At 42.6% G+C, this 24,079-nt stretch overlaps 1 protein-coding gene across 1 annotated transcript; it reads left to right on the top strand.

Moving 5' to 3' along the window:
• The first annotated feature begins 6,776 nt into the window (after window positions 1–6,776).
• LOC136538982 (NADPH-dependent aldehyde reductase-like protein, chloroplastic) lies at window positions 6,777–7,885 on the top strand. The gene has a single exon (XM_066530909.1). The coding sequence runs from the start codon at window positions 6,844–6,846 to the stop codon at window positions 7,627–7,629; it is 786 nt and encodes a 261-aa protein (XP_066387006.1). The 5' UTR covers window positions 6,777–6,843; the 3' UTR covers window positions 7,630–7,885.
• Window positions 7,886–24,079: the final 16,194 nt, after the last annotated feature.

The raw sequence follows: 24,079 nt of genomic DNA, 5'->3' as shown, positions 1-24,079 counted from the left end.
GTGGGCTTCATCAGTCGGTTCATGGAGAACCCAACCACTGAGCACCTGGCGGCCATGAAGCGTGTGCTGCGCTATGTTGCTGGCACCCTGCACTTTGGCTGCCACTATAAGAGGAAGAAGGATCCCCAACTTGTCGGCTACACGGACAGCGACCTGGCTAGGGACATTGACACGCGTAAGAGCACCTCAGGCATCCTCTTCTTCCTCAGCGACAACACCATCACCTGGCAGTCACAAAAACAGAAGATCGTGGCCCTGTCTTCGTGCGAAGCTGAGTACATTGCAGCGACGACAGGAGCATGCCAGGGCATATGGCTGGTGCGGCTGCTCGCTGAGCTCAAGGGCGAGGAGGACAGCGCCGTCACTCTGAAGATTGACAACCAGTCTGCCATTGCACTCAGCAAAAACCCTGTCTTCCATGATCGCAGTAAGCATATCGATATCCGCTATCATTTCATTCGTGAATGTGTTGAAGAAGACAGGGTGAAGCTCCAGTCTATCACGACAACGGAGCAGCTGGCGGACATACTCACTAAAGCTCTGGGGCGTGAACTCTTCTGTGAGATGCGCTCCAGGATCGGTGTAGTTGATGTACAGCATATACACTAGGATTAGGAGGAGAATTTGTTAGTAATCCTAGTATTCCTTTCTGCATGGCATGTTTTATTCAGTTATCAGATATTGTTCAGTTCAGTTTAGCATGTCTATTTTTAGCATCTGCACGCACACGAGGACCGACTTGTGGTTACCGTGTGCACAGGAGTCGTGGCCGAGATTAGCTCCCATGAACTCGAGCATGCAAGCCATGGCCGGCTGTTGCGGCGCATGGGGATGGACGTGCGCACTCCACGCAATCGTGTGCGCCGTGGCTTGTATCTCAACTGCTTTGTACTTCAATAAATAGCAATACAATCATCAGAAAACGCTGCTGATTTTGGGCGGCACAAATCCTGTGTTCAGTGTGTTCATCGAGTTCTTCGTGTTCGCGTTGCGTTCCTCTGTTTCTCTCCCCTGTCTTCCAGTTCGCCAGTGCACGTCGCCGGCGTTCAGTGGGAGTCCGGCGCGTTCCAGTTCCTGACAAAGAGAGTATTGGGGCTTCATCACCTTCAAGCAGGGCTCGGCAGCGGACGACGATCCTTCCTGCAACCTTCGGCGGCGATGGGCTAAAAACAGAGAACGAGAAGGAACAAGGAAACGGCTCCGGCAGCTTCTTCACCTCTACGTGGAGCTCAGCAACAGGCCGTGGACAGCTTGCGAGAACCTCTAGCGTGGCTACGGCGGCTGCACTCCAAGCTCGGCGAGATCCAAAACGAGCGGCAGAGCTAGCTAGGCAAGGCGGCAATGCGTAGATGGGAGAAAGATATAGGGCGGCGCTAGCTATCGGATTGGATAGAGAGGCGGCTCGGGCGGTATTTATGAGGGGCGACGCCTTGGGAGGCACGGCAGACATGGCTCGTGATAGAACCGGAGTCGGACGGCGTCGGCATGGTCTCCGGCTTGGTTACGGCGCGCGGAAGAAGACGCCTGACAGGCGGACCAGCACTGTCAGAGGGATGGAGCAAGGGAGGGAGGCGATGGTGGGCCGCTTGCCAGAGAGAAGAGAGAGAGCGCGGGTGGTCTGCGGTCTTCAGCTTGGGCCTTCGGTGCGACTGAGAGGGAGCGAAGGAAAACTGGGCCGGTTGCGGAAGTGGGCCTACGGCCGAATAGAGAGAAGAGAGGAAGGGAGGGAAAACGTGGCACGGGCAGGTGGGCCACGACTTGGGCCGCTCGGCTAGACTGCGGGAAGCGGGAGCGGACCTACGCGGGAAAACTGAAAGCGGCGCGTGGAAGAGGGAGTACAGGCCGGCTGCTGGGCCAAAAAGGGAGAGGGAGAGAGCAGTGACTAGATTTTTTTTTCATTTTCTACGTCCTATTTCAAAACCAAATTTCAATTATGAATCAAATGCAACTTCAAATAAAGTTTTGAATATTCTTTTCAATTCTAATAAAAGTGAGCAAATTTTAGTAAGTTTTCAAAAATAATGTTTACAACTTTTTAAATTCTTTTATTTTCAAATTTTCTTTTCGTTCTTTTCTTTTACTTCAAAGCCATTTTTAATTTCATTTGCAAAAGCAATTTAAACCATTTCAAAATTTCAATCAAAACCACTCAATCAAATAAATCAAATGCAAGGGCATATATGCTCAAACATGTTGCTAAACCTTATGATGAATTTTAATTTAATAAAAAAATTTATTTTCCTATGTTTTCATGAGCACAAATATTCCAAATTAAATCATTTTAACTCTATTTTCAAAAATCCAAATTTTAGGGTGTTACATATATATTTGTTGATACCAGCGGCTATTAAATCATTTGTGAATGTTTAGTATTATTTAGATTAGTATTTGTAGGAATTTTTGTGGCAAATTGGTAATAGCTTTGACCATGAAATTTTTACAGTAGATTCATTGTATTATTATGTACTCACTGTAATTTTTGTAGCCTTAGAATAGGTTGAGAAATATGATAGCTAAGTACTCCTTGTTGTAGTTTATAGGAAATCGTTAATAAGAGTAAGAATATATTTTAGTTGCTAAGTAGCACTTGTAGGTGAAACCCTGCTGGTTTGATGGGAATGATGATTAGCTCGGTATCTTAGTCATTAGAGCTAGCTTAGTGGTTTAGTAGATGTATTCTTATTTTAAGAACTGTCGTTGCCTTAATATTGAGTGTTGCATCGTCATTGCTTGCATGTAGAGAACGAGTTGGTGGATTTCATGACCGCGAGCGAGCAGGAGTATGAGGAGGTGATTGAAGAGTATGAGGAGGAGATCCTCGTGTAGGAGAAGGTCCTAGAGCCACCATGGACTGACTGAGCTGACACCGCGCCTACCCAAGGCAAGCCCAGTGCATAACCCTTATTTTGAATAATCACTGGATATATATATATATGATGTGTATTTATTTTACAGGCATTTTATGAAAACTACATGCATAGATAACCTACCTATGAGTCCTACTAGCACGGGTCGAGTAGCTGCTATGCTTAGGCTATCGGTAGCGTGAGTAACCTGCCGTTACTCATAATAGGTGATTATTATTATCACTCTCATGATAAAATGGTGAAAGGAAATAGAGACTAGGCAGGGATATGGTATAGGTATTGGTGGGTGTAAGAGGTTGTGTCCTAGGGCCAACAGGGCATAGCTTGGTTACACTGTTTTCTCTGTCCGTGTCGGTTAAGGACCGGCCATTGCATTGGGTTCTAGTCAAGTCATAGACTTATTATCCTGAGCACATACTTGTTTATGGGAGTAGGGAAGGCTCGTTGCTCTCTTGTCGTGGGTTTCGACTCTTTTCAGACCAACTGATTGGACATGGGGATGGTGGAGGTCTAAGCACCACACTGACTCCGGGACTCAGGTGTGGGGGCTTAGAGTCCAAGTTTGGATGGGGACCTGGACCCCTTGATAGGAGAGTGATGGGTTGGTCCTGGTTGTGCCTGGGGTACAAGCGGGGCATGTGTTTTGGGGTACCCAGCTGGGCATATTGATTCATGAATCGCCGAGTAATCCGGTATGGCTTGTCTACAGTCTAGCACCGTAGTAAGAACTGGAAGATGAAAGATGGTAAAATGGATCTGTTTGTTCAACTCTTGCTTGAAAATAGAATAGGTGCTTATATAGAATGGTTAGGTAATGAACTAATCATGACTGCTAATAAGAAACATACATAAGGATTCACTACTAGTATTGCTTTCCGAAAAAAGGAAACTCAGCAAACCATAAAGCTTATCATATCCTTTGGAGTCGGGAAGTTATTCCCACTAGTCGGGTAAGTCTTGCGAGTACATTGTGTACTCAGGGTTTATTTACCCCCTGTTGCAGGTGCAGCTTGAAGAGTAGCTGTTGTGTGGAGGATTCTTCTGGTGGGCACAGACGGATCCTTGTATTCTACCGTTAGATGTTTATTGTAATTCCGCTGTTTAAATTCCGCACTCTGAACTTGGTACTATAATAATGTATTTCTAAGAACTCTAGTTGTATGAAATGGACTAAGTATTGTAAACTCGTTCTCATTATTGGATCATAGAGGAAAAACGTGGATTATTCGAGTTTTCCCTTGGGTGTGCTCGACAGAACCATCCGATGTAGCCAGTTTTCGGGGTGCTTAATTAGTGTCTGATGGAAGACGAGCGCCTTCGAAAGCGTGCTATTTCGGGCGGTTCTACCACAGCGAGCCCGCTGCTGGGGCGCTCGCTCACGAGTCTGACATGCTAGGGCGCTCGCTCACTCGCTGTGTGGGCACCGTTCGGACGGTAGCGCCCTGGATCAGACGTCCGGACGCTAGCAAGTCCGATAATAGAAACTAGAAAGGGAGCGGTACCTTCTCAAAAATACAAAGCAAAACTATATATGAAGCTGGTATTTAGACCGCAATCAGAAGAAAGTAATTCCTTCTTAAATATATGATGACTAGTCAACCTCTAAATATTAGGAAGCGCCTGATTAACCAACATGCAGAAACATGATTCTTTTATGGCTTATTGAATTGAATGCATAGGTGGCTGTTGATGAGCTGAATCATATTTTTATTGTAGTGAATGCCCTGGCAGATGGTACTTGCCTCCTGAAACTATGGTTGTTGCCGCAGATATAAGTTAATTGCCCATTAGGATCTGTCATCTGTTCACCGTCATGTTGATCTGTCCCATCAAATAATCTTACACTGCGAATAATATTGAGGAATTAGTTATTGGATTTGTGAGAGTTTTAATTATAGTTTAGAACTCTCTCTGTCCCAAATTATTTGTCGCTTTTGATTTCCGTGACGCAAGTTTGACTCAATTTTTGAAAATTCATGCAATATTTGTATCTCCAAATAAATTTATTAAAAAACTAAATTCAAATATCTTTCCAATGATAATAATTATGTACCATAAATATTAAATTTTTTTAATATATATTTTGTTAAAATTGTTTCTCGAAAAACAAAAACGATAGATATTTTGGGACGAAGGGAGTACTCTAATACTATTAAATTGATTCAGTATGCATTTGTATATGCCAAAGAATCAGCCAATCTATTGGCCTGCAGAAGCGTTGTATGTGTGACTTATTATTGTTATGCCGGAAGCGGCACAGTACTGAGTATCTATGTTCCTTGACGCGACATAGCAGAATGTAGTTTAGTAGTTCGTTATGGTCATTGTGGGAAACAAAATGAAAAATAGGACAAGTAGCAAATTTATTAAATATTTGAATAATGTATTAATCTTTTTAAGTGCTGGTCATTTATTATTTGTGTAGTAACTCTTATTATAACAACATGTAAGATGCAGGAAAAGATGGTTGATCTGAGTTTATGAGGCTATTGGATTATCATCATCAAGTTGTTAGCAAGACGTTTCGTATCTAGGAAGAAGGTCATGGGTTCTACAATAGCTATGGTTTGGAGAAAGTGTTTACAATGAGGAGATGCAACGTGAAAAGAGACTCAACAACTAAGGAAATATTTCTATGGTCGTCCGGGGTTTTGTGAAACTAAGCACATGAACAAAGCGATTAATAAGAAGAGAAAGCCACGGAACTTTAGTTGTTGTGGTGTCTAGCCAAAATGGTAATTGCACTCAACAAGAAAATAGGACATCGGTATATGAAGTATTTCATTGATGAACATAACCATCCATTGGCCTCAGCATATTTAGCTTGTCTCTTGAAGTCTCGCAGTGACATCGTTGAGATAGAATCTCAAGAATTCGTAAACACTTAATCATGCATACAAGTTATATCATGATAGTGTATTCATTGAAGAGATGAAAATAGACTTTTGGTGAACGTAATGTAGTTTTCGAGATACATAGGTTTTGTTACGAATCTAGATATATATTATCTCAAAATACATATTGAAAAAGATATATATCTAGAAAAGCCAAAACGAGTTACAATTTGAAATGGAAGGAGTAGTATGTAACATTTGGATCTTTTGGTGCTGTATTAATGAGGCAGTTTTTTTTCGAATCTACTCCCTGCATTCTAAATTATAAGTCATTCCAAAAACCTTGAAGAGTCAAAGTATCTCAAGTTTGACTAAAATTATAGAGAGAATTACAAAGACTTATGACATCAAATAGGTATAGTATGAAAATATAATTAATGAAGAATCTAATGATACTTAGTTGGCATCATAGATGTTATTATCTTGTCATGTAAATTTGGTTAAACTTAAGATGGTTTGACTCTCCAAGATTCTTGGAATGACTTATAATTTGAGATGGATAGAGTATCTTTGAGCTAGATAGGCAGTTTTTCATATTGTGAATTCTGATATGGAGTACAAGGCCATGTGATAAGGAATGTGTGCAAACTGAGGCCACGTTCGGTTCCCACGGAATCAGGTCCGCGAACCGTTCCTGCCATGAACGTTAGTGTAATTAGACAGCCCTGACCAGGAACCATTCCCAGCAAAATTGATCCCTAACCGAATGAGCCCTCACAGAAAATCCTACCAACTCTATATATTCTCACCTTGTACGTCATCAACCTGCCGAAGTCTTGGCGTGGTCACCCCGGTGCTATACCGGTCAAGAAAGAATTAATTTTGTGAGTTGTCACCACCCATTAGTGGTAACCTGGATGGAGCGAGAGAAATATTTAATATTGTGAGTTGTCACTCCCCATGTCACATTCCACCCGAGAGACGATCGCACGTGCCTTGACTAACTTATATGATACCTTCTATAAATCCTCAGCCATCGCGCGTTGTGGAGCATAGCAAAACTTGTTGCCGAGACACCACACAAGTACACAACTACACAAGTGCGTGACGCCGCCAGGGGTCAAGCCAGAAAGCAGCCAGCCATGGCAGTCTCAAACGCCGAGAACACGTCGTCGCTGCTCCCGCTCGACGGCCGCGTCGCGCTCGTCACTGGCGGCTCCCGCGGCATCGGCCGCGAGGTGTCCGCCCACCTCGCCGCCCTCGGCGCACGCGTCATGGTCAACTATGCGTCCAATTCCGCGAGGGCAGATGAGCTCGTCGCGGAGCTCGCCTCCCGCGGTCAAAAGGCCGTGGCCGTCCGCGCGGACGTGTCAGACCCGGACGCTGTGCACGCGCTCTTTGACCGCGCCGAGGAGGCGTTCGGGTCCCCGCCGCACATCGTCGTCTGCTGCGCAGGCGTCCTCAGTGACAAGTACCCGGCGCTCGCGGACACTGCCGTCGACGACTTCGACATCATGTTCGCGGTGAACGTGCGCGGGACGTTCCTCGTGTGCCGCGAGGCGGCGAACCGAGTCCCAGCCAATAGCGCCGGCCGCATCGTGACGTTCTCTTCGTCCATTGTGGGCACGCTCCTGCCGGGATACGCGGCGTACACGGCGACTAACGCCGCTGTGGAGGCGATGACGAAGATCCTAGCCAAGGAGGTGGCCGCGAAGGGGGTGACCGCGAACGTGGTCGCGCCGGGGCCCGTGCGCACCGAGCTGTTCTTGGCCGGGAAGGACGAAGCATTCCTGCGGAGGGTGGAGCAGCAGTCCATGGGGCGCATCGCCGAGACGACAGACGTGGCGCCGGTGGTGGCGTTCCTGCCCAGCGACGCCGCGGCTTGGGTGAACGGGCAGGTCATCAGGGTCAATGGCGGTTTCGTCTAATAAGGGTCTAAGCGCGAGAGGTGTTCAAATATAGTGGCATCTAACACACACACACAAGTGTTTTTTTTTTCAATAAGACACACGTACACAAGTTGAAAAATGCGTGTAGCGTATAGAGCGTGTTTTTTTTTATAAAAATATAAAAGTACGGTCGTACAGGAGTGTACTTAGTGTGGTTTGTACAGTGTAACTCGACCTATATAAGACGTTTGTACAGTGTACCTCAACCTTTATAAAGGCACTTTGTGTCTAGTTTGATCAATAATGCTTCCACGCGTGGCCCGCCCGCCGCAGCCATCCCTTGATGCCCCATCCTGCACACACTACCTCTGCTCTCCCCATTTCCAACTCTTTATCTCGCGTCCGCTGACAGCAGAGCGCCTCCCTAGCCTCTTCCCTAAACCCCCAACACCATTGGGATGCCTCGCCGCAGCCACCCCTGCCGATGGCCGCTGGACACACGTGCCGGGGCGCCTCGGGTCATCCCCGGCTGGGACAAGGGCACCCACGAGCGCGGTCGGATGCTAGTGATGCTCGCTCGCCGCCCCTTGCAGCGCGACTTCCTCCCCGATGGTCGGAATCAACCGGCCCAGGCCTCCCCTCCCCTATGTTGCAAATGTATGTTTCAAGCATTTCAGACAGTTCAGAGGTATGTTGTAATTATTTTACATGGATGTTGCAAAAGTAGATCGGGAATGTTGCACATGTTGCATAAGTTACAAGTGTTTCAAATGCATGTTGCAAGCTTTTGTTCAAAATATCTCATATGTTCTAGACATATGTTGCAAGTGTTTTGATCTGGATGTGTTCCATATGTTTCACACATATGTCGCAATAGTATGTTCCAAATGTTTTCATTTGTTTCAGTCTTATGTTGCAGCAAGTGTTTTCGTGTTACAAGTTGCAACTGTTTCATCTGGATGTTGCATATATTTCACACATATATTGCAAATGTATGTTCCAGATGCTTCATCTGTTTCAGACGTATGTCGTATTTCAAATGTTTTATTTATATTATACGTGTTTCATGTTTTCGGAGAGTTAGGGTGGTTGGGGTGCGCGTGCGGGCCGGGACAAACGGCACACGGATGGGCACGAGTTGAATGAGGTGGATGGGGATGGACTGCGCATACGAGGTGAGTCATCCGGACATGAGAGCGCAGAGACGAGGGCGAGGTGCGCGTGTAGAACGGGGCAAATTAGCGAACGAGGAGCAGGCTGTGTGGGCGTCCGGACGCTAGCTATGCCGTTATTTGATTGGCCTACTGCTGTGTTCTAAAAGTACAATCGCAATAGTGAGGCTGACATAGAAAAGAGAACGCGTTAGCCACCTACATTTATTTATCCTATCTTTACTAAGGTCTAGGAGAGTCTGTGTTGATATATCTTGAGATCGCGAAACTCACAAATCGATGTCAATAAGTGTATCATCTACTCCCCGCATCCTAGTAATTCAAGTTATTTTAGACAAGGTTTGGGTCAAACATTAGAAATATAAATTATGAATAACTTTTAAGTTGTTGAGTTTGAAAATGTGAAAACCATATAAATAGATTTATCTTGAAAAGGTACTTTCATAAAAATATATACATATCACTTTCAATAAATACTTTTATAAAAAACAAGAAGTCAAAGTTATACTTTAGAGACTATGTTGTTGTCCAAAATGACTTGAGTTACCAGTATGGGGGGAGTGTCATAATGAGTTGTCAATAAGTGTGTCATGTATTATTGAAATAGTAATTAGTCAAAAACATAAACATCCATGATGAGTTGAAGACGCGAACTTCGATGGACATCTTACATTGTAAAGAGCCTAATTAAGTTAAGAAAAATATTTGAATCGCCTCACTAGCTAGCGGTGATAAGTTGTATTATCGGAGATATATATATAAAGAGTAAAATGCATGTGCGGCAAAATATATCTTCATGTTATTAAAATTTGTCTCGTATGTAATCTAGATCAAATAGGTCGTAGCTAATCCGCTCCTTGCACTAATGTGACATATGCAATGATGAATTGCCCATGGCTCATGTCTTGACCAATAGGTTCCACACGAGGGGTAGGCTCGCGTGTCAACCTCTAGGACCCCATCTCTATGCCCCTCTCTTTCCTTTACGCCTTGTTTAGTTCCACCCCAAATTTCTAAAAAGTGTTACAGTACCTATCACATCGAATGTTTGCGGCCCGTGCATGGAGTATTAAATATAGACGAAAAAAAAACTAATTGCACAGTTTGGTGGAAAATTGCGAGACGAACGTTTTGAGCCTAATTAGTCCATGATTGAACACTAATTGCCAAATAAAAACGAAAATGCTACAATAACTCTAAATTCCAATTTTCTGAAACTAAACGCGCGCTTAGCTCCAAGTAGATCGACAATGCGTACATCACATCAAGTTATTATAAAATAAAGGCTTTGCACTGACGCTATCCACCTTCCCCTTTCACTAAGAGCATTATTGTATTGGAGAGAGAATAGAAGGGCAAGAAGGAGGGTACGAAGTGCTAGAGGCCGACATGTGTGGGCTCTACCCTTGGATGGGACTCAATGGTCAAGAACTGAGCCACAAGGATCCACCTCAGCAATCTAGCACACTTCGTTGGCGTACAAAGCGAGTCAAGGCATGTTCAGGTACCTAATAAATTACATGTTAGGACAAGTTCAAAAATCTAAAAATAGTGTTGTGACAGGTTCGAACATTCTCCTCTAAAGAATGCGTCAGCTCTTCGAGAAGAGACAGCAGCCACGTCACCCAAAATAGCCACCGCCGTCCGATCTTCCACCGTGTGGCCCCTGTTGCTATATCCGCTTTGGTTAGAATCTACTTCTTCCAGCTCTAGGCTCAAAAATAGCTAGGTTTGCCTACATGAGAATGGTACTGATGAACTGTGCACATTGTTACTCATGAGACTTCGTCGTGTTGTTCAAAATATCTCATCTGTTCTAGACATATGTTGCAAGTGTTTTGACCTGGATGTGTTACATATGTTTCACACATATGTCGCAATAGTATGTTCCAAATGTTTTCATTTGTTTCAGTCTTATGTTGCAGCAAGTGTTTTCGTGTTACAAGTTGCAACTGTTTCATCTGGATGTTGCATATATTTCACACATATATTGCAAATGTATGTTCCAGATGCTTCATCTGTTTCAGACGTATGTCGTATTTCAAATGTTTTATTTATATTATACGTGTTTCATGTTTTCGGAGAGTTAGGGTGGTTGGGGTGCGCGTGCGGGCCGGGACAAACGGCACACGGATGGGCACGAGTTGAATGAGGTGGATGGGGATGGACTGCGCATACGAGGTGAGTCATCCGGACATGAGAGCGCAGAGACGGGGGCGAGGTGCGCGTGTAGAGCGGGGCAAATTAGCGAACGAGGAGTAGGCTGTGTGGGCGTCCGGACGCTAGCTATGCCGTTATTTGATTGGCCTACTGCTGTGTTCTAAAAGTACAATCGCAATAGTGAGGCTGACATAGAAAAGAGAACGTTAGCCACCTACATTTATTTATCCTATCTTTACTAAGGTCTAGGAGAGTCTGTGTTGATATATCTTGAGATCGCGAAACTCACAAATCGATGTCAATAAGTGTATCATCTACTCCCCGCATCCTAGTAATTCAAGTCATTTTAGACAAGGTTTGGGTCAAACATTAGAAATATAAATTATGAATAAATTTTAAGTTGTTGAGTTTGAAAATGTGAAAACCATATAAATAGATTTATCTTGAAAAGGTACTTTCATAAAAATATATACATATCACTTTCAATAAATACTTTTATAAAAAACAAGAAGTCAAAGTTATGCTTTAGAGACTATGTTGTTGTCCAAAATGACTTGAGTTACCAGTATGGGGGAGTGTCATAATGAGTTGTCAATAAGTGTGTCATGTATTATTGAAATAGTAATTAGTCAAAAACATAAACATCCATGATGAGTTGAAGACGCGAACTTCGATGGACATCTTACATTGTAAAGAGCCTAATTAAGTTAAGAAAAATATTTGAATCGCCTCACTAGCTAGCGGTGATAAGTTGTATTATCGGAGATATATATATAAAGAGTAAAATGCATGTGCGGCAAAATATATCTTCATGTTATTAAAATTTGTCTCGTATGTAATCTAGATCAAATAGGTCGTAGCTAATCCGCTCCTTGCACCAATGTGACATATGCCCTGATGAATTGCCCATGGCTCATGTCTTGACCAATAGGTTCCACACGAGGGGTAGGCTCGCGTGTCAACCTCTAGGACCCCATCTCTATGCCCCTCTCTTTCCTTTACGCCTTGTTTAGTTTCACCCCAAATTTCTAAAAAGTGTTACAGTACCTATCACATCGAATGTTTGTGGCCCATGCATGGAGCATTAAATGTAGACGAAAAAAAAACTAATTGTACAGTTTGGTGGAAAATTACGAGACGACCGTTTTGAGCCTAATTAGTCCATGATTGAAGACTAATTGCCAAATAAAAACGAAAGTGCTACAGTAGCCTTAAATTCCAACTTTCTGAAACTAAACGCGCGCTTAGCTCCAAGTACATCGACAATGCGTATATCACATCAAGTTATTATAAAATAAAGGCTTTGCACTGACGCTATCCACCTTCCCCTTTCACTAAGAGCATTATTGTATTGGAGAGAGAATAGAAGGGCAAGAAGGAGGGCACGAAGTGCTAGAGGCCGACATGTGTGGGCTCTACCCTTGGATGGGACTCAATGGTCAAGAACTGAGCCACAAGGATCCACCTCAGCAATCTAGCACACTTCGTTGGCGTACAAAGCGAGTCAAGGCATGTTCAGGTACCTAATAAATTACATGTTAGGACAAGTTCAAAAATCTAAAAATAGTGTTGTGAGAGGTTCGAACATTCTCCTCTAAAGAATGCGTCAGCTCTTCGAGAAGAGACAGCAGCCACGTCACCCAAAATAGCCACGGCCGTCCGATCTTCCACCGTGTGGCCCCTGTTGCTATATCCGCTTTGGTTAGAATCTACTTCTTCCAGCTCTAGGCTCAAAAATAGCTAGGTTTGCCTACATGAGAATGGTACTGATGAACTGTGCACATTGTTACTCATGAGACTTCGTCGTGTTGTGGCTTCGGGAGTTTTACCTTTTAGTGGCGTTTCCATATTTTTACCTGCTTATCTAAATGCCTTCACTCAGAGATTTGAATTTCGTCTGCAATTTGTACCATATTATGCTATGTTCTTCTACCATTTTTTCCTTTTGAAAATACACGGTTTAAGAACAGAGTAAAATACTTCAATGTTGTACATCAGGTGCAGATGACATACCACATATCTAAAATATCTGGAGGAAAATTGTTCATTAGCTGATACTCCTTAGGCCTTTTGGCAACGTGTGTTGTACCTTGGGTGAGCAGTCATACTCCTTCCTTGCCTTCTATTTTTCCCTTCTATATTGTGTTTTTGCATTATGGTTAGAGTCTTCCTTACACATTTTATTGCTTGTTGCTTATTAAGAGATATATAGAAGACTGCTCACTCTCAATTTTTTGAAACCATTGTTTTGCAGGATACTTAAGCAATGGTAAAATTGAATCGCTGTTGCAGGTTAGTGCTCCACAGGTTCCTTTTTGCCATTGGATACTTAAGCAATGGTAAAAGTGACTCACTGTTGCAGGTTAGTGCTCCACAGGTTCCCTTTTGCCATTCTTTTCTTTTTTAGCTCAACCGTAAATAGTACTTCTTACTAATAACAGGTATAAAGTTGAAGAGAAGCTTAAAAAAATGCGATCAAGAAAATTTTCAGGTCTGTAAAAGAAAATGTCTAATATAAGTTTATTTTATTGGGAAGTTCGAGATTGTGATCAAGAAGTGATTTTCTGTGCAACAAACCAGACCTGCAAACTTTAAGTAAATCTCATTAACCATTATACGAAGAATGATTGATTATTAGTTGGTTCATCTCCCTGCAACCCATTTTAGGGTTTCACATATTTCGTTATGATGGGTAGTTGCAAACAGACTTTATAAGTTTGGATTCATCATAGGAAAATATTAAGGGAATGGAGTCAGCATTTTGTTTCTGATATGCGTTTCGTTCATTATCTCGATTGCTGGAAACACGAAAATCCATACAGAGACTACCTTAGTTCATAGTGTTTTGGTAGTCTTGCTCCATAGTCTGTGCTACCTACATATCCAAGTATGTTCATATGCTTCACTACATAGATATGATATGATTACATTTCCCAAAATGTTTGATTGCCACCGTCGCTTCAGTGTCATTTGATATAATACATGATTGTTTGCTCATCAGCTTAAACTGTAACCTGTTGAGTGATTCTGGGAAACAAATATGAGCATATCTTCGTTTATTTCAGAATGTGCACCAGGGCTATCCCAAAGAAACACTGGTGCGTTTCCTTAAGCCTAGAGAGTGGAACGTATCAATGGCTCATAAAATGGTAACATTCATACAAGTTTCTCAAGTGTGGGTGAAGTGATTACTGAATTTAGTTATTGATATCTTTTTTCTATAGATTGCAGCTTTGAATTGGAGGATTCAAAATGAAATTGGTAGTGTGCTGGCGGTGAGTCATCCTGTTTAGAATGTAATCCTTCCAGATATTAGTCTACTACCTTATATGTTAATCAGAAAGCTACAGAAGTTTCCCTTAAAGTTCTAGGAATCTGGTCTTTCTCTAATCCTTTCTCATATTTATTATTTATTTTATTATTGCACCAATGGCACTCTCAATAATCTACCTATTTGATTATGTTTGTCTAGCAAAATTGTTCATTTTTTTTTTCTAAATCCATGTTTGCACTATCCACCTGCAGAGATCTGTAGTCCCAGTAGATTTGTACAGATCAATAATACTTGATTCACGAAAGAGGTATAGCCGTTTACTTCCGATAATGAAAACTATGTTGTTGGTCGAACCATTACCCTACATGAATTGACTATGAACCAGTCATTTGTGTGTTTGAAATAACCATGCTTTTTTACTGTTACTATTCTACGTCTACCATATTCTTGGACTTAATTTGTCTATTTCCTCGTCGAAATTTTCACAACAGAATACTTTGATTTTCGGTTTTCACTAGGAAAGTTAAATATGCTGAATGAAGATAGTACTGAAGAGGTGAAAGTTTTAACATATATTGATTGTCAGACTTTCATGGAATGATGCTAATAGCAGCGTGGGTTCTTAAAGTCTGTAGTTTTAAAGCATGGTGTGGCATCATATAGGTTTTAATTGAACTGTCATAGCTGCAGCTGCCTTGACATTATTTGGTTATTATGTACGATCATAGCCGCTGTTTGGATCTGTGATAACTACAGTTGACCTGACAACATTTATTTAGCAATAACTTACGATCCTATGTGGTAATTTCTCACCTTTGTGTTTGCCATTCTTGATATTTCTCACCCGTAGCCAACATCAATCAGGCCCCGTTCGCTGATCTGAAACTTGGCTGAAACTGGCTGAAAAACACTATTCCGACTAAATTGTTGTGAGAGAAAAACACTGTTCCGGCTGAAAAAAAGAAGCCGAACAAGCCGAATATGGGGTAAGCCGAACAGGGCCGTTAGCTTCGCATTTATGTACTATAGTAGTCTATCTGTGTTACTCGAGCCTATTAGTCTTTTAAAAAAAATATTAGCAAAACCTTCACCCGCAATTATTAAGTTGTTCCTTCCTTCTATCTTTGTTTCAATAATTTCTTCTTTGTCTTTGTTTCTCTCATTGGCAGGGTTTCCCAGTTTTTGGCATTGGTGTTTGACATAGCACATATGACAAAGCTTCGGTATTTACTCTGATGCCTCCTATTTGTTTACTACCGAGTACGTCACAGCTACATCCAAAACCATGAAATTGGCTGCTTTTAACCTTTCACTGTATGCTGTGGACACGTTTATCTTTGAGATTGATTTAGGTTTTGACTGTACTACAAAATCAGTCAGTGACCCAAATAATGATCTTATTCAACTAACTTTATTTTATTTGTGGTCTTGTGCTTCTTTCAACTGACATATATCATATACCATCTATGTGAATTCTACAAAACTATAATACCACATGGGTTAATTTTCCTGATCTTAGCACCTGCAATGGCCTATGGGGTTTATGCAGGTTGACAGCTTATAGGCTTCTCCAGCTGCGTTTTGATCCAGGAAAAAAATCGAAACCTATTGCCCTTTGGTAGAGTACGTTAGAATGGCTGTCATGTCAACCTGATGCCGCTTGCTGCTTCCTGTTGATCTGGATCATTCAAGGCCAACTACATCGCCTCTTAATTGTGATTTACAGACTTTGAAACAGGCTCTGAACTTTTTTCTTTCCCTAAACACATTCGGCCAACGCTGGTGTATTTTTGTTTGGCGACTAATAATACTATTTTTCCTTCAATATGATTCTGCACGTCATTAGCTGATGATACAGGTATTGTTTCCCTCAGCAAAAATTTATCATGTTTGTAATTGGTAGTTAGCACAAGCCTTGGTTCTTCTTGCGTTGCTAATTTACTCTTATTTCTCTTTGCTGATTACCTGACTATGGGGTGCTTCTGATGCTAGATCATTTATGCATTGTGATGGTCTGTGAAGGCTCAAGCATACAGTCCTCTGGGATGGTCTATGAAGGCTCAAACATGCTTGCCCTGTCAGGCTGCCGGGCCTGTTCGGCTGGTATTAAAGCCGGCTGAAACTGTTTTGCTGTGAGAGATCCTTTTGGTTAGAATTTATTGATGCATTTATGAAATGATGCGATATTCCTTTGCTTCTTTGTTTTGTCACAAGTTCCATAGTTTGCCTTTACATATGAAGTTGCTGGACCGCCTGCCAGAAAAGAAGACATCGGCATATGTGCTGCCATTTCACCTATTGGTGCTGTAGCAACATCCCGGTATTCTAACTTTCCTTCATTACTTTGGTCTGTTTACTTGATTCCCATTACCTGTCCTCATCTCCTTTTTGTTTGTTTTGCAAGGATGTACTAGTCTAGATCCATGTTTGGGGTCTTGCTTATACTGTACCACACCATGTATCTGTGATATTGCCTAGGCCAAGGTTACACACCTCCCTATTCTCTTTACCATCTCATCCTCTTTGTTTGACCCCTTTAATATTCTGTTATGGTTTTCCTGATTCGGGTCTTCATTGAGGTCTGCAGCGGAAAAAAGAGACTTATGAGGCTTATTTTCTATGGTCTATGGCCAATTCCCTCACAGTTATGGGACTTATACTCTATGCCCTAACTTCACTCCATGCGCTTACTTAACTCCATTATCTGGCGTTGTTAGCATAGAGTTTTTACATTTATTATAAGCTGACTTTCTCTCATGAAACATGTCACTTGCAAGGCTACAATTTGTGTTGTATGCAACAATTATTTTGTTATCAGATCCATGCTCTGTCTACTTATTTTACTCTGTTTTGTGGAGACTAAATACTAGCAATGCTGCTACATTTGTAAGACATGATCATATCCGCTCTTTTCAAATGGATACATATTATGTTCGGAACATGGAAACATTGAGACTTAATACTTGCAATGCAATGCTGCTACATTTCTGAGACATGATTATATATACTCTCATTTTTTTTTCCATCTTCCGTAGGTTGTATGGACTCACCTGAAGGGAACGGCCTGGACATAAACTCAGCAGTAACTCACAGCCATGCAGTGAGCTCAAGTGACATGCCACTGAAGCAAGTTATGGTCATCTACTTGGTTTATGGCTCCATTTCATGGTCTCATCTACGTATCGCCACTAAGTACATCTGCAGTTGTACCATACGACAGCTAATATGCATGTAAATATATGAATATGTACTTTCTCCCGTAAAGATTATATATTGCAGTCTATATATCCTCCATATTCGAAATCTTTCCCGTTGCCTGTCTACGCGCGCGCCTTGTACTAGTCTACGATACTTTAAGACAAGTTTGAGATCTAAAAAATATTTTTGAAAGTTGGAGGTCCTGTATGACATCCAGAATACTCAGATATAAATGTATAATAAACTTCAAACTACCTAACTTCGTTGGCCGGATTGTTGCATCTTTGATCATCTGAATCTCCCTCGCTGTTGCCGTTGCCGAGTTCGGTGATCCAGCTTCCAGGAACGTACGTCTGCTGCCGAGAATTTGGCTCTCCTCCGTGCGTCATTCCCTGTTTGGGTTGAAGTGGTAAAAGACCATATACTGGACGAAGCTTGCTTGCATGCATGTCACATGTACACACGTCTCCTGCTGCTCTCTTCCCCCTAGACATAACTAAGCAACGAAACCAAATACCAATAAACACAAATATCATATTTCCGATCCAGACTCCGGCCTTCTTGCTTGGACAATTATTTCCCAATTAATCTAATATATAACAGCCATGATTAACACTAAAGTTAATCAGCTTTATTTATGTATTAAACAAGTGAGATGCCCAAAACATACTCTAGTCATTAATTTTAAATTAGACTAATCAGCCATTATCAATACTAGCCAGTAGGTTAGTCACTTTACATATCATGAGAGTTTCAATAATCACAATATCAAATTTGATAACTAAACCAAATTAAACTTAAATCTAACTAATCCGGCCAAATAAATTGTCTAAGCATGCTATCTAGCTTTAACTAAAAAATGTGTCCAATTTGGTTGTCAACATATCCCTATTCCCTGACACGGCATAGTAGAATGTAGTTTAGATGTTCTTTATGATCATTGTGAGAAACAAAATGAAAAATGGCACAAGTAGCAAATTTATCAAATATTTGAATAGTGTATTAATCCTTTTAAGTGTTGCTCATTTATTATTTATGTAGCAACTTTTAGCATAACTACATGTGTGATGATGCATGAAAAGATGGTTGATCTGAGTGAACAGGCTCTATTGGATTATCATGAAATTGTCAGCAAGATGTTCCGTAGCAAGGAAGAAGGTTATGAGTTCTACAATAGCTAAGCTTTGGAGAAAGGGTTTACCTTGAGGAGATGCTACATAAAAAGAGACTCAATAATTAAGGAAATATCTCTGCAATCGTCAAAGGTTCCGTGAAGCTAAGCACATGAACAAAGTGATTAATAAGAAGAGAAAGCCACTTAACTTTAGTTGTTGAGAGTGTCTAGCCAAAATGGTAATTAACAAAACAGGACTATGCTATGTGAAGGATTTTATTAATGAACACAACCAATGGTCTAAGCAGATTTAGCTTGTCTCTTGTAGTCTCACAGAGGAATTAGTAATGAACGGAAAGCTGACATCATTGAGATGAAAATCCCAGGAATTTATAAACACAAAATCATGAATACACGTTATACCATGACTGTGTATTCATCAAAGAGATGATAATAGACTTTTGGTGAACATAATGTAGTACCTCCATTTCAAATTATAAATTGTTTTGGATTTTCAGGATATATAGCTTTTGTTATGCATATATACACTATGTCTAGATTTATAGTGAAAAAATACTTCCTCCATTTCAAATTATAAGATGTTTGGATTTTCTAGATTTATACCTTTTGTTATGCATTTTAGATATACATTATGTCTAGATACAAAGTAAGCAATACAACTAGAAACTCAAAACGTCTTATAATTTGGAACGAAGAGAGTATGTCTCTAGAAATTAAAAACCAAAACGACTTAAGGTTTGGAATGAAGGGAGTAGTATAGTGCTACATTCAAGCCCCGTTTGGCACAACTCCATAACCAGCTCTACTGAAATCGGGTCGGATACATATGAATACCAGTGATCCTACATTCTATCCCATATCTTGTATTATATCTCATATTTCTTTCACGGATCTCAGAACCGAATATGGATCATGTCAGATACCTCGTATACATATCAGAAATCTGATTTTGAGTATTCAGATTCGAATACCGCACATATATTAAATATTTAGATTTAGATATGAACTATCCATATGGAGTTTTGACCCTTTGGGGACAGGCGAATATCGGGAAATATCCGTCATGTTTCATCCCTGAAGTTATTTTGTGCTAAATGGGTAAAATGAAACGTTGAGGAGTTCTTTAAAACATACTCTCACATAGGATGGATGGAAGATGGAGCAGAAAATAGTAGCTTCTCACAGCTCTGACTAGCTCTGGTGAGCTCTGCACGGGGCTCTATGAGAGAGTATGTTTTAAGGAGCTCCACATGCCGAGTTGTTTTGCCAAACGGTTGTTCATCGAAATAGTTCTAGCTCCACTGGTAAAGCTAAAGTAAAAAAAACGGCTTCACTAGTGAAGCAAAACTGTGCTAAATGGGGTCTCAATTTTTTTTGTGCTCTATTAATGAGGCAATTTTTCTGTATTTTTTAATCTCGTGACCTTTGAGCTAGATAGGCAATTTTCATATTGTGAATTCTGATATGAAGTACAAGGCCATAGGATAGGAATGTGTGCACACTCACAGAAAATCCTACGTGTGTGTATATATATATATATATATATATATATATATATATATATATATATATATATATATTTATTTATTTATTTATTTATTTATTTATTTATTTATTTATTTATTTCTCACCTTGTACGTCATCAACCTGCCGATGTGTTGGCGTACGTAGCCACCCCGGTGCTATGGGAACGTGTTAGTGGTAACCTGGATATGGACCGAGGGAGTTTAGTCCCTAAAGTTTAGTTTTGCTGGACAGTTTGAATCTATGGGCTAAACTTTAGTCCTCTAATCTACAATGACTGATTTACTCTTATTTAATTATCTATGCACAGCCATGCATGCGTGCGGCAAGGGGTATGGAGCGTCCGACGCTCGCCCCGAGGGAGTTTGGCTTAGTTTAGGGCCTCTTTGGAAGCAAAAGATTTTAGTCCAGTTTTTAACCATTTGCTCACTTTTAGCTTTCCAGTTTAGATCCCCATGACCAAAAAAAAAGATTAAAAGTGCAGGGCTAAAATTTTACCATGGCATCAAACAGAGCCTTATCTCTACAACTAAAAAATTTCTACGGTCAACATCTACCCGACAGGATGATAGGTCGTGCGACCCGCGTCTACCCGGCAGGACGAGTACACGTGCGACACCACAGCCTCCGTGAAAGCTCTAGTTTGATTTTGGTTAATTGATGAAACCCTAAGTGCTAACCTAGTTTATCAAAGTGATTATGAGATAGGTAGCACTACTCCAAGTGATGAAGCAATGACGAAGATCATGACAATGGTGATAGCATGGTGATGATCAAATGCTTGAACTTGAAAAAGAAGAAAGAGAAAAACAAAAGGCTCAAGGCAAAGGTATAAAATGTAGGAGCCATTTTGTTTTAGTGATCAAGACACTTAGTGAGTGTGATCACATTTAGGATAGATAGCCGTACTATTAAGATGAGTGAAACTCGTATCGGAATGCGGTTATCAAAGTGCCACTAGATGCTCTAACTCATTGCATATGCATTTAGGATCTAGTGGAGTGCTAACACCCTTGAAAATATTTGTGAAAAAAGGCTAACACATTCGGCACTTTTGGAAAAATGAAATGTCTATTTTCTATTGCGCCGGATGTAAAATTCTTGGTGGTTGGCACATTTGAGCAAGGGTGAAGAAGTTAGAGTTGAAATGGAGTTGGTCGAAATGATGCTGGCGTCGGTCTACTGACCGGACGCTGGGTCACTCAGCGACCGGACGCTGAAAGGCTACGTCCGGTCGAGCTGTCAGACGACACAGTCGCTGGGGTTGAGCACCGGACGCTGGTCTGCGTCCGGTCAATGTGGACCGGACGCGTCCGGTCGAAAAAACATGCCTCGGGGAGCTTACTGGAAACGACCGGACGCTGGGGCTTCAGCGTCCGGTCAGTTTTATTGGACGTGTCCGGTCATGCTCGGGAGCTTACTGTAAACGACCGGACGCAGGGGCTTCAGCGTCCGGTCAGTTCGAAGGAGTAGCGTCCGGTCGAGGCTGATGACCGTTGAGTCTGGACACGTGGCTGACATTGAGCGACCGGACGCTGAGAGCCAGCGTCCGGTCAGTCTGACCGGAGCGTTCGGTCAGAACGCGTTTTGCCCAGTGAAGAGGTATAACGGCTCTATTTGATGGGGGCTCTATTTATAGCCCCATGGCCGGCTCAAGGGAAAAACTCTTGCACATTTTCATTGACATAGCAACCTTGTGAGCTTAGCCAAAGCTCTCCCACTCATCTCCATCATTGATCCATCATCATTGTGAGATTGGGAGAGAATCCAAGTGCATTGCTTGAGTGATTGCATCTAGAGGCACTTGGTATTCGTGTTGCGCTGCGGATTTCGCTTGTTTCTCTTGGTGGTTGCACCACCTAGACGGTTGGAGCAGCGGTGGAGGATCGGCACGAGTTGGTGATTGTTCGTGGCCGTCTCCGGTGATTGTGAGGGGAGTTGTACCTTCCCCGACGGAGCGCCGAAAGGTAACTCTAGTAAATTGCTCGTGTCATTGAGTTACCCCAGTTGTGGGTAGGTTCTTGCGGTGTCCAATCGTGTGGACGAGGTTTGTGAAACACCTCTTAGCCGCCGAACCACCAAGTGTTGGTCGACACAACGGGGACGTAGCGTGTTGGCAAACACGTGAACCTCGGGAGAAAATCGATTGTCTCTTGTCTTTGGCATTCTCCCGGTGATTGGCTATATATTCATCTTGTGATTGGTTCATCCCCTACACGTCGGTATAATCACCTTACTCACTTATTTACATTCTTGCAAACTAGTTGACACAAGCTCTTTAGTGTAATTAGAATTGAGAGCTTGCTTTATTATTTATATTCATCTAGTTGAGCTCTTTAGAGTAGCAAGGTTGAGAGCTAACACATATGCACAAGGTGTTTGCAGGGTTGAGATGGGTTTGGGTCCCTCTCTCCCTCCCGCCTCGCAAGCTCGGCGGGATTCGGCGCTTTCGGGAAAATGAAATGTCTATTTTCTATTACGCCGGATGCAAAATTCTTGGTGGTTGGCACATTTGAGCAAGGGTGAAGAAGTTAGAGTTGAAATGGAGTTGGTCGAAATGATGCTGGCGTCGGTCTACTGACCGAACGCTGGGTCACTCAGCGACCGGACGTTGAAAGGCTGCGTCCGATCGAGCTGTTAGACGGCACAGTGGCTAGGGTTGAGCACCGGACGCTGGTCTGCGTCCGGTCAAGGTGGACCGGACGCGTCCGGTCGAAAAAACATGCCTCGGGGAGCTTACTAGAAACGACCGGACGCTGGGGCTTCAGCATCCGGTCAGTTTTGACCGGAGCGTCCGGTCAGTCTCGTAGCCGTTGGAATCTAACGAACTGTGTTTGAAGTTGGTGACGCGTTGCGTCCATCGGGCGACCGGACGCTGAGGGCCAGCGTCCGGTCAGTATGACTGGAGCGTCCGGTCAGAGCGCGTTTTGCCCAGTGAAGGGGTATAACGGCTCTATTTGATGGGGGCTATATTTATAGCCCCATGGCCGGCTCAAGGGAGCCCTCTTGCATATTTTCATTGACATAGCAACCTTGTGAGCTTAGCCAAAGTCCTCCCACTCATCTCCATCATTGATCCATCATCATTGTGAGATTGGGAGAGAATCCAAGTGCATTGCTTGAGTGATTGCATCTAGAGGCACTTGGTATTCGTGTTGCGCTGCGGATTTCGCTTGTTACTCTTGGTGGTTGCCACCACCTAGACGGTTGGAGCAGCGGTGAAGGATCGGCATGAGTTGGTGATTGTTCGTGGCCGCCTTCGGTGATTGTGAGGGGAGTTGTACCTTCCCCGGCGGAGTGCCGAAAGGTAACTCTAGTAAATTGCTCGTGTCATTGAGTTACCTCACTTGTGGGTTGGTTCTTGCGGTGTCCTATCGTGTGGACGAGGTTTGTGAAACACCTCTTAGCCGCCGAACCACTAAGTGTTGGTCGACACAACGGGGACATAGCGTGTTGGCAAGCACGTGAACCTCGGGAGAAAATCGGTTGTCTCTTGTCATTTGCATTCTCCCGGTGATTGGTTTGATCTTCATCTTGTGATTGGTTCATCCCCTACTCGGCGGTATAATCACCCTACTTACTTGATTATATTCTTGCAAACTAGTTGATACAAGCTCTTTAGAGTAATTAGAATTGAGAGCTTGCTTTGTTGTTTACATTCATCTAGTTGAGCTCTTGAGAGTAGCAAGTTTGTGTGCCTAAGTAATCATTGCAACTAGAATTGTTAGATAGGTGGCTTGCAACCCTTGTAGAGCTAGAGCAAGTTTGCATTATGCTATTTGTCATACTAATCAAATTGCTCTAGTTGATTTGTAGATTTTTAAATAGGCTATTCACCCCCCCCCCTCTAGCCATACTAGGACCTTTCACTCCAGCAATTTCTACCTCACCGAATGGCGAGGGCGGACGAAGGGGCGCAGGGGTAGGGCATGCAGGCGCGTGCGCGCGGGCCGCCTGCAGGGTCCGTGGTTCCGCCGCTCCAGGCGGCATAGGGCAGGGTGCAGCCGCGTAGGGCGCTGGCGCCGA

This window comes from Miscanthus floridulus, chromosome 2, assembly GCF_019320115.1.
Source record: "Miscanthus floridulus cultivar M001 chromosome 2, ASM1932011v1, whole genome shotgun sequence".
Taxonomy (NCBI): domain Eukaryota; kingdom Viridiplantae; phylum Streptophyta; class Magnoliopsida; order Poales; family Poaceae; genus Miscanthus; species Miscanthus floridulus.
Note: the sequence above shows the minus strand (reverse complement) of the source record. Positions and strands in the feature narration are given on the sequence as shown.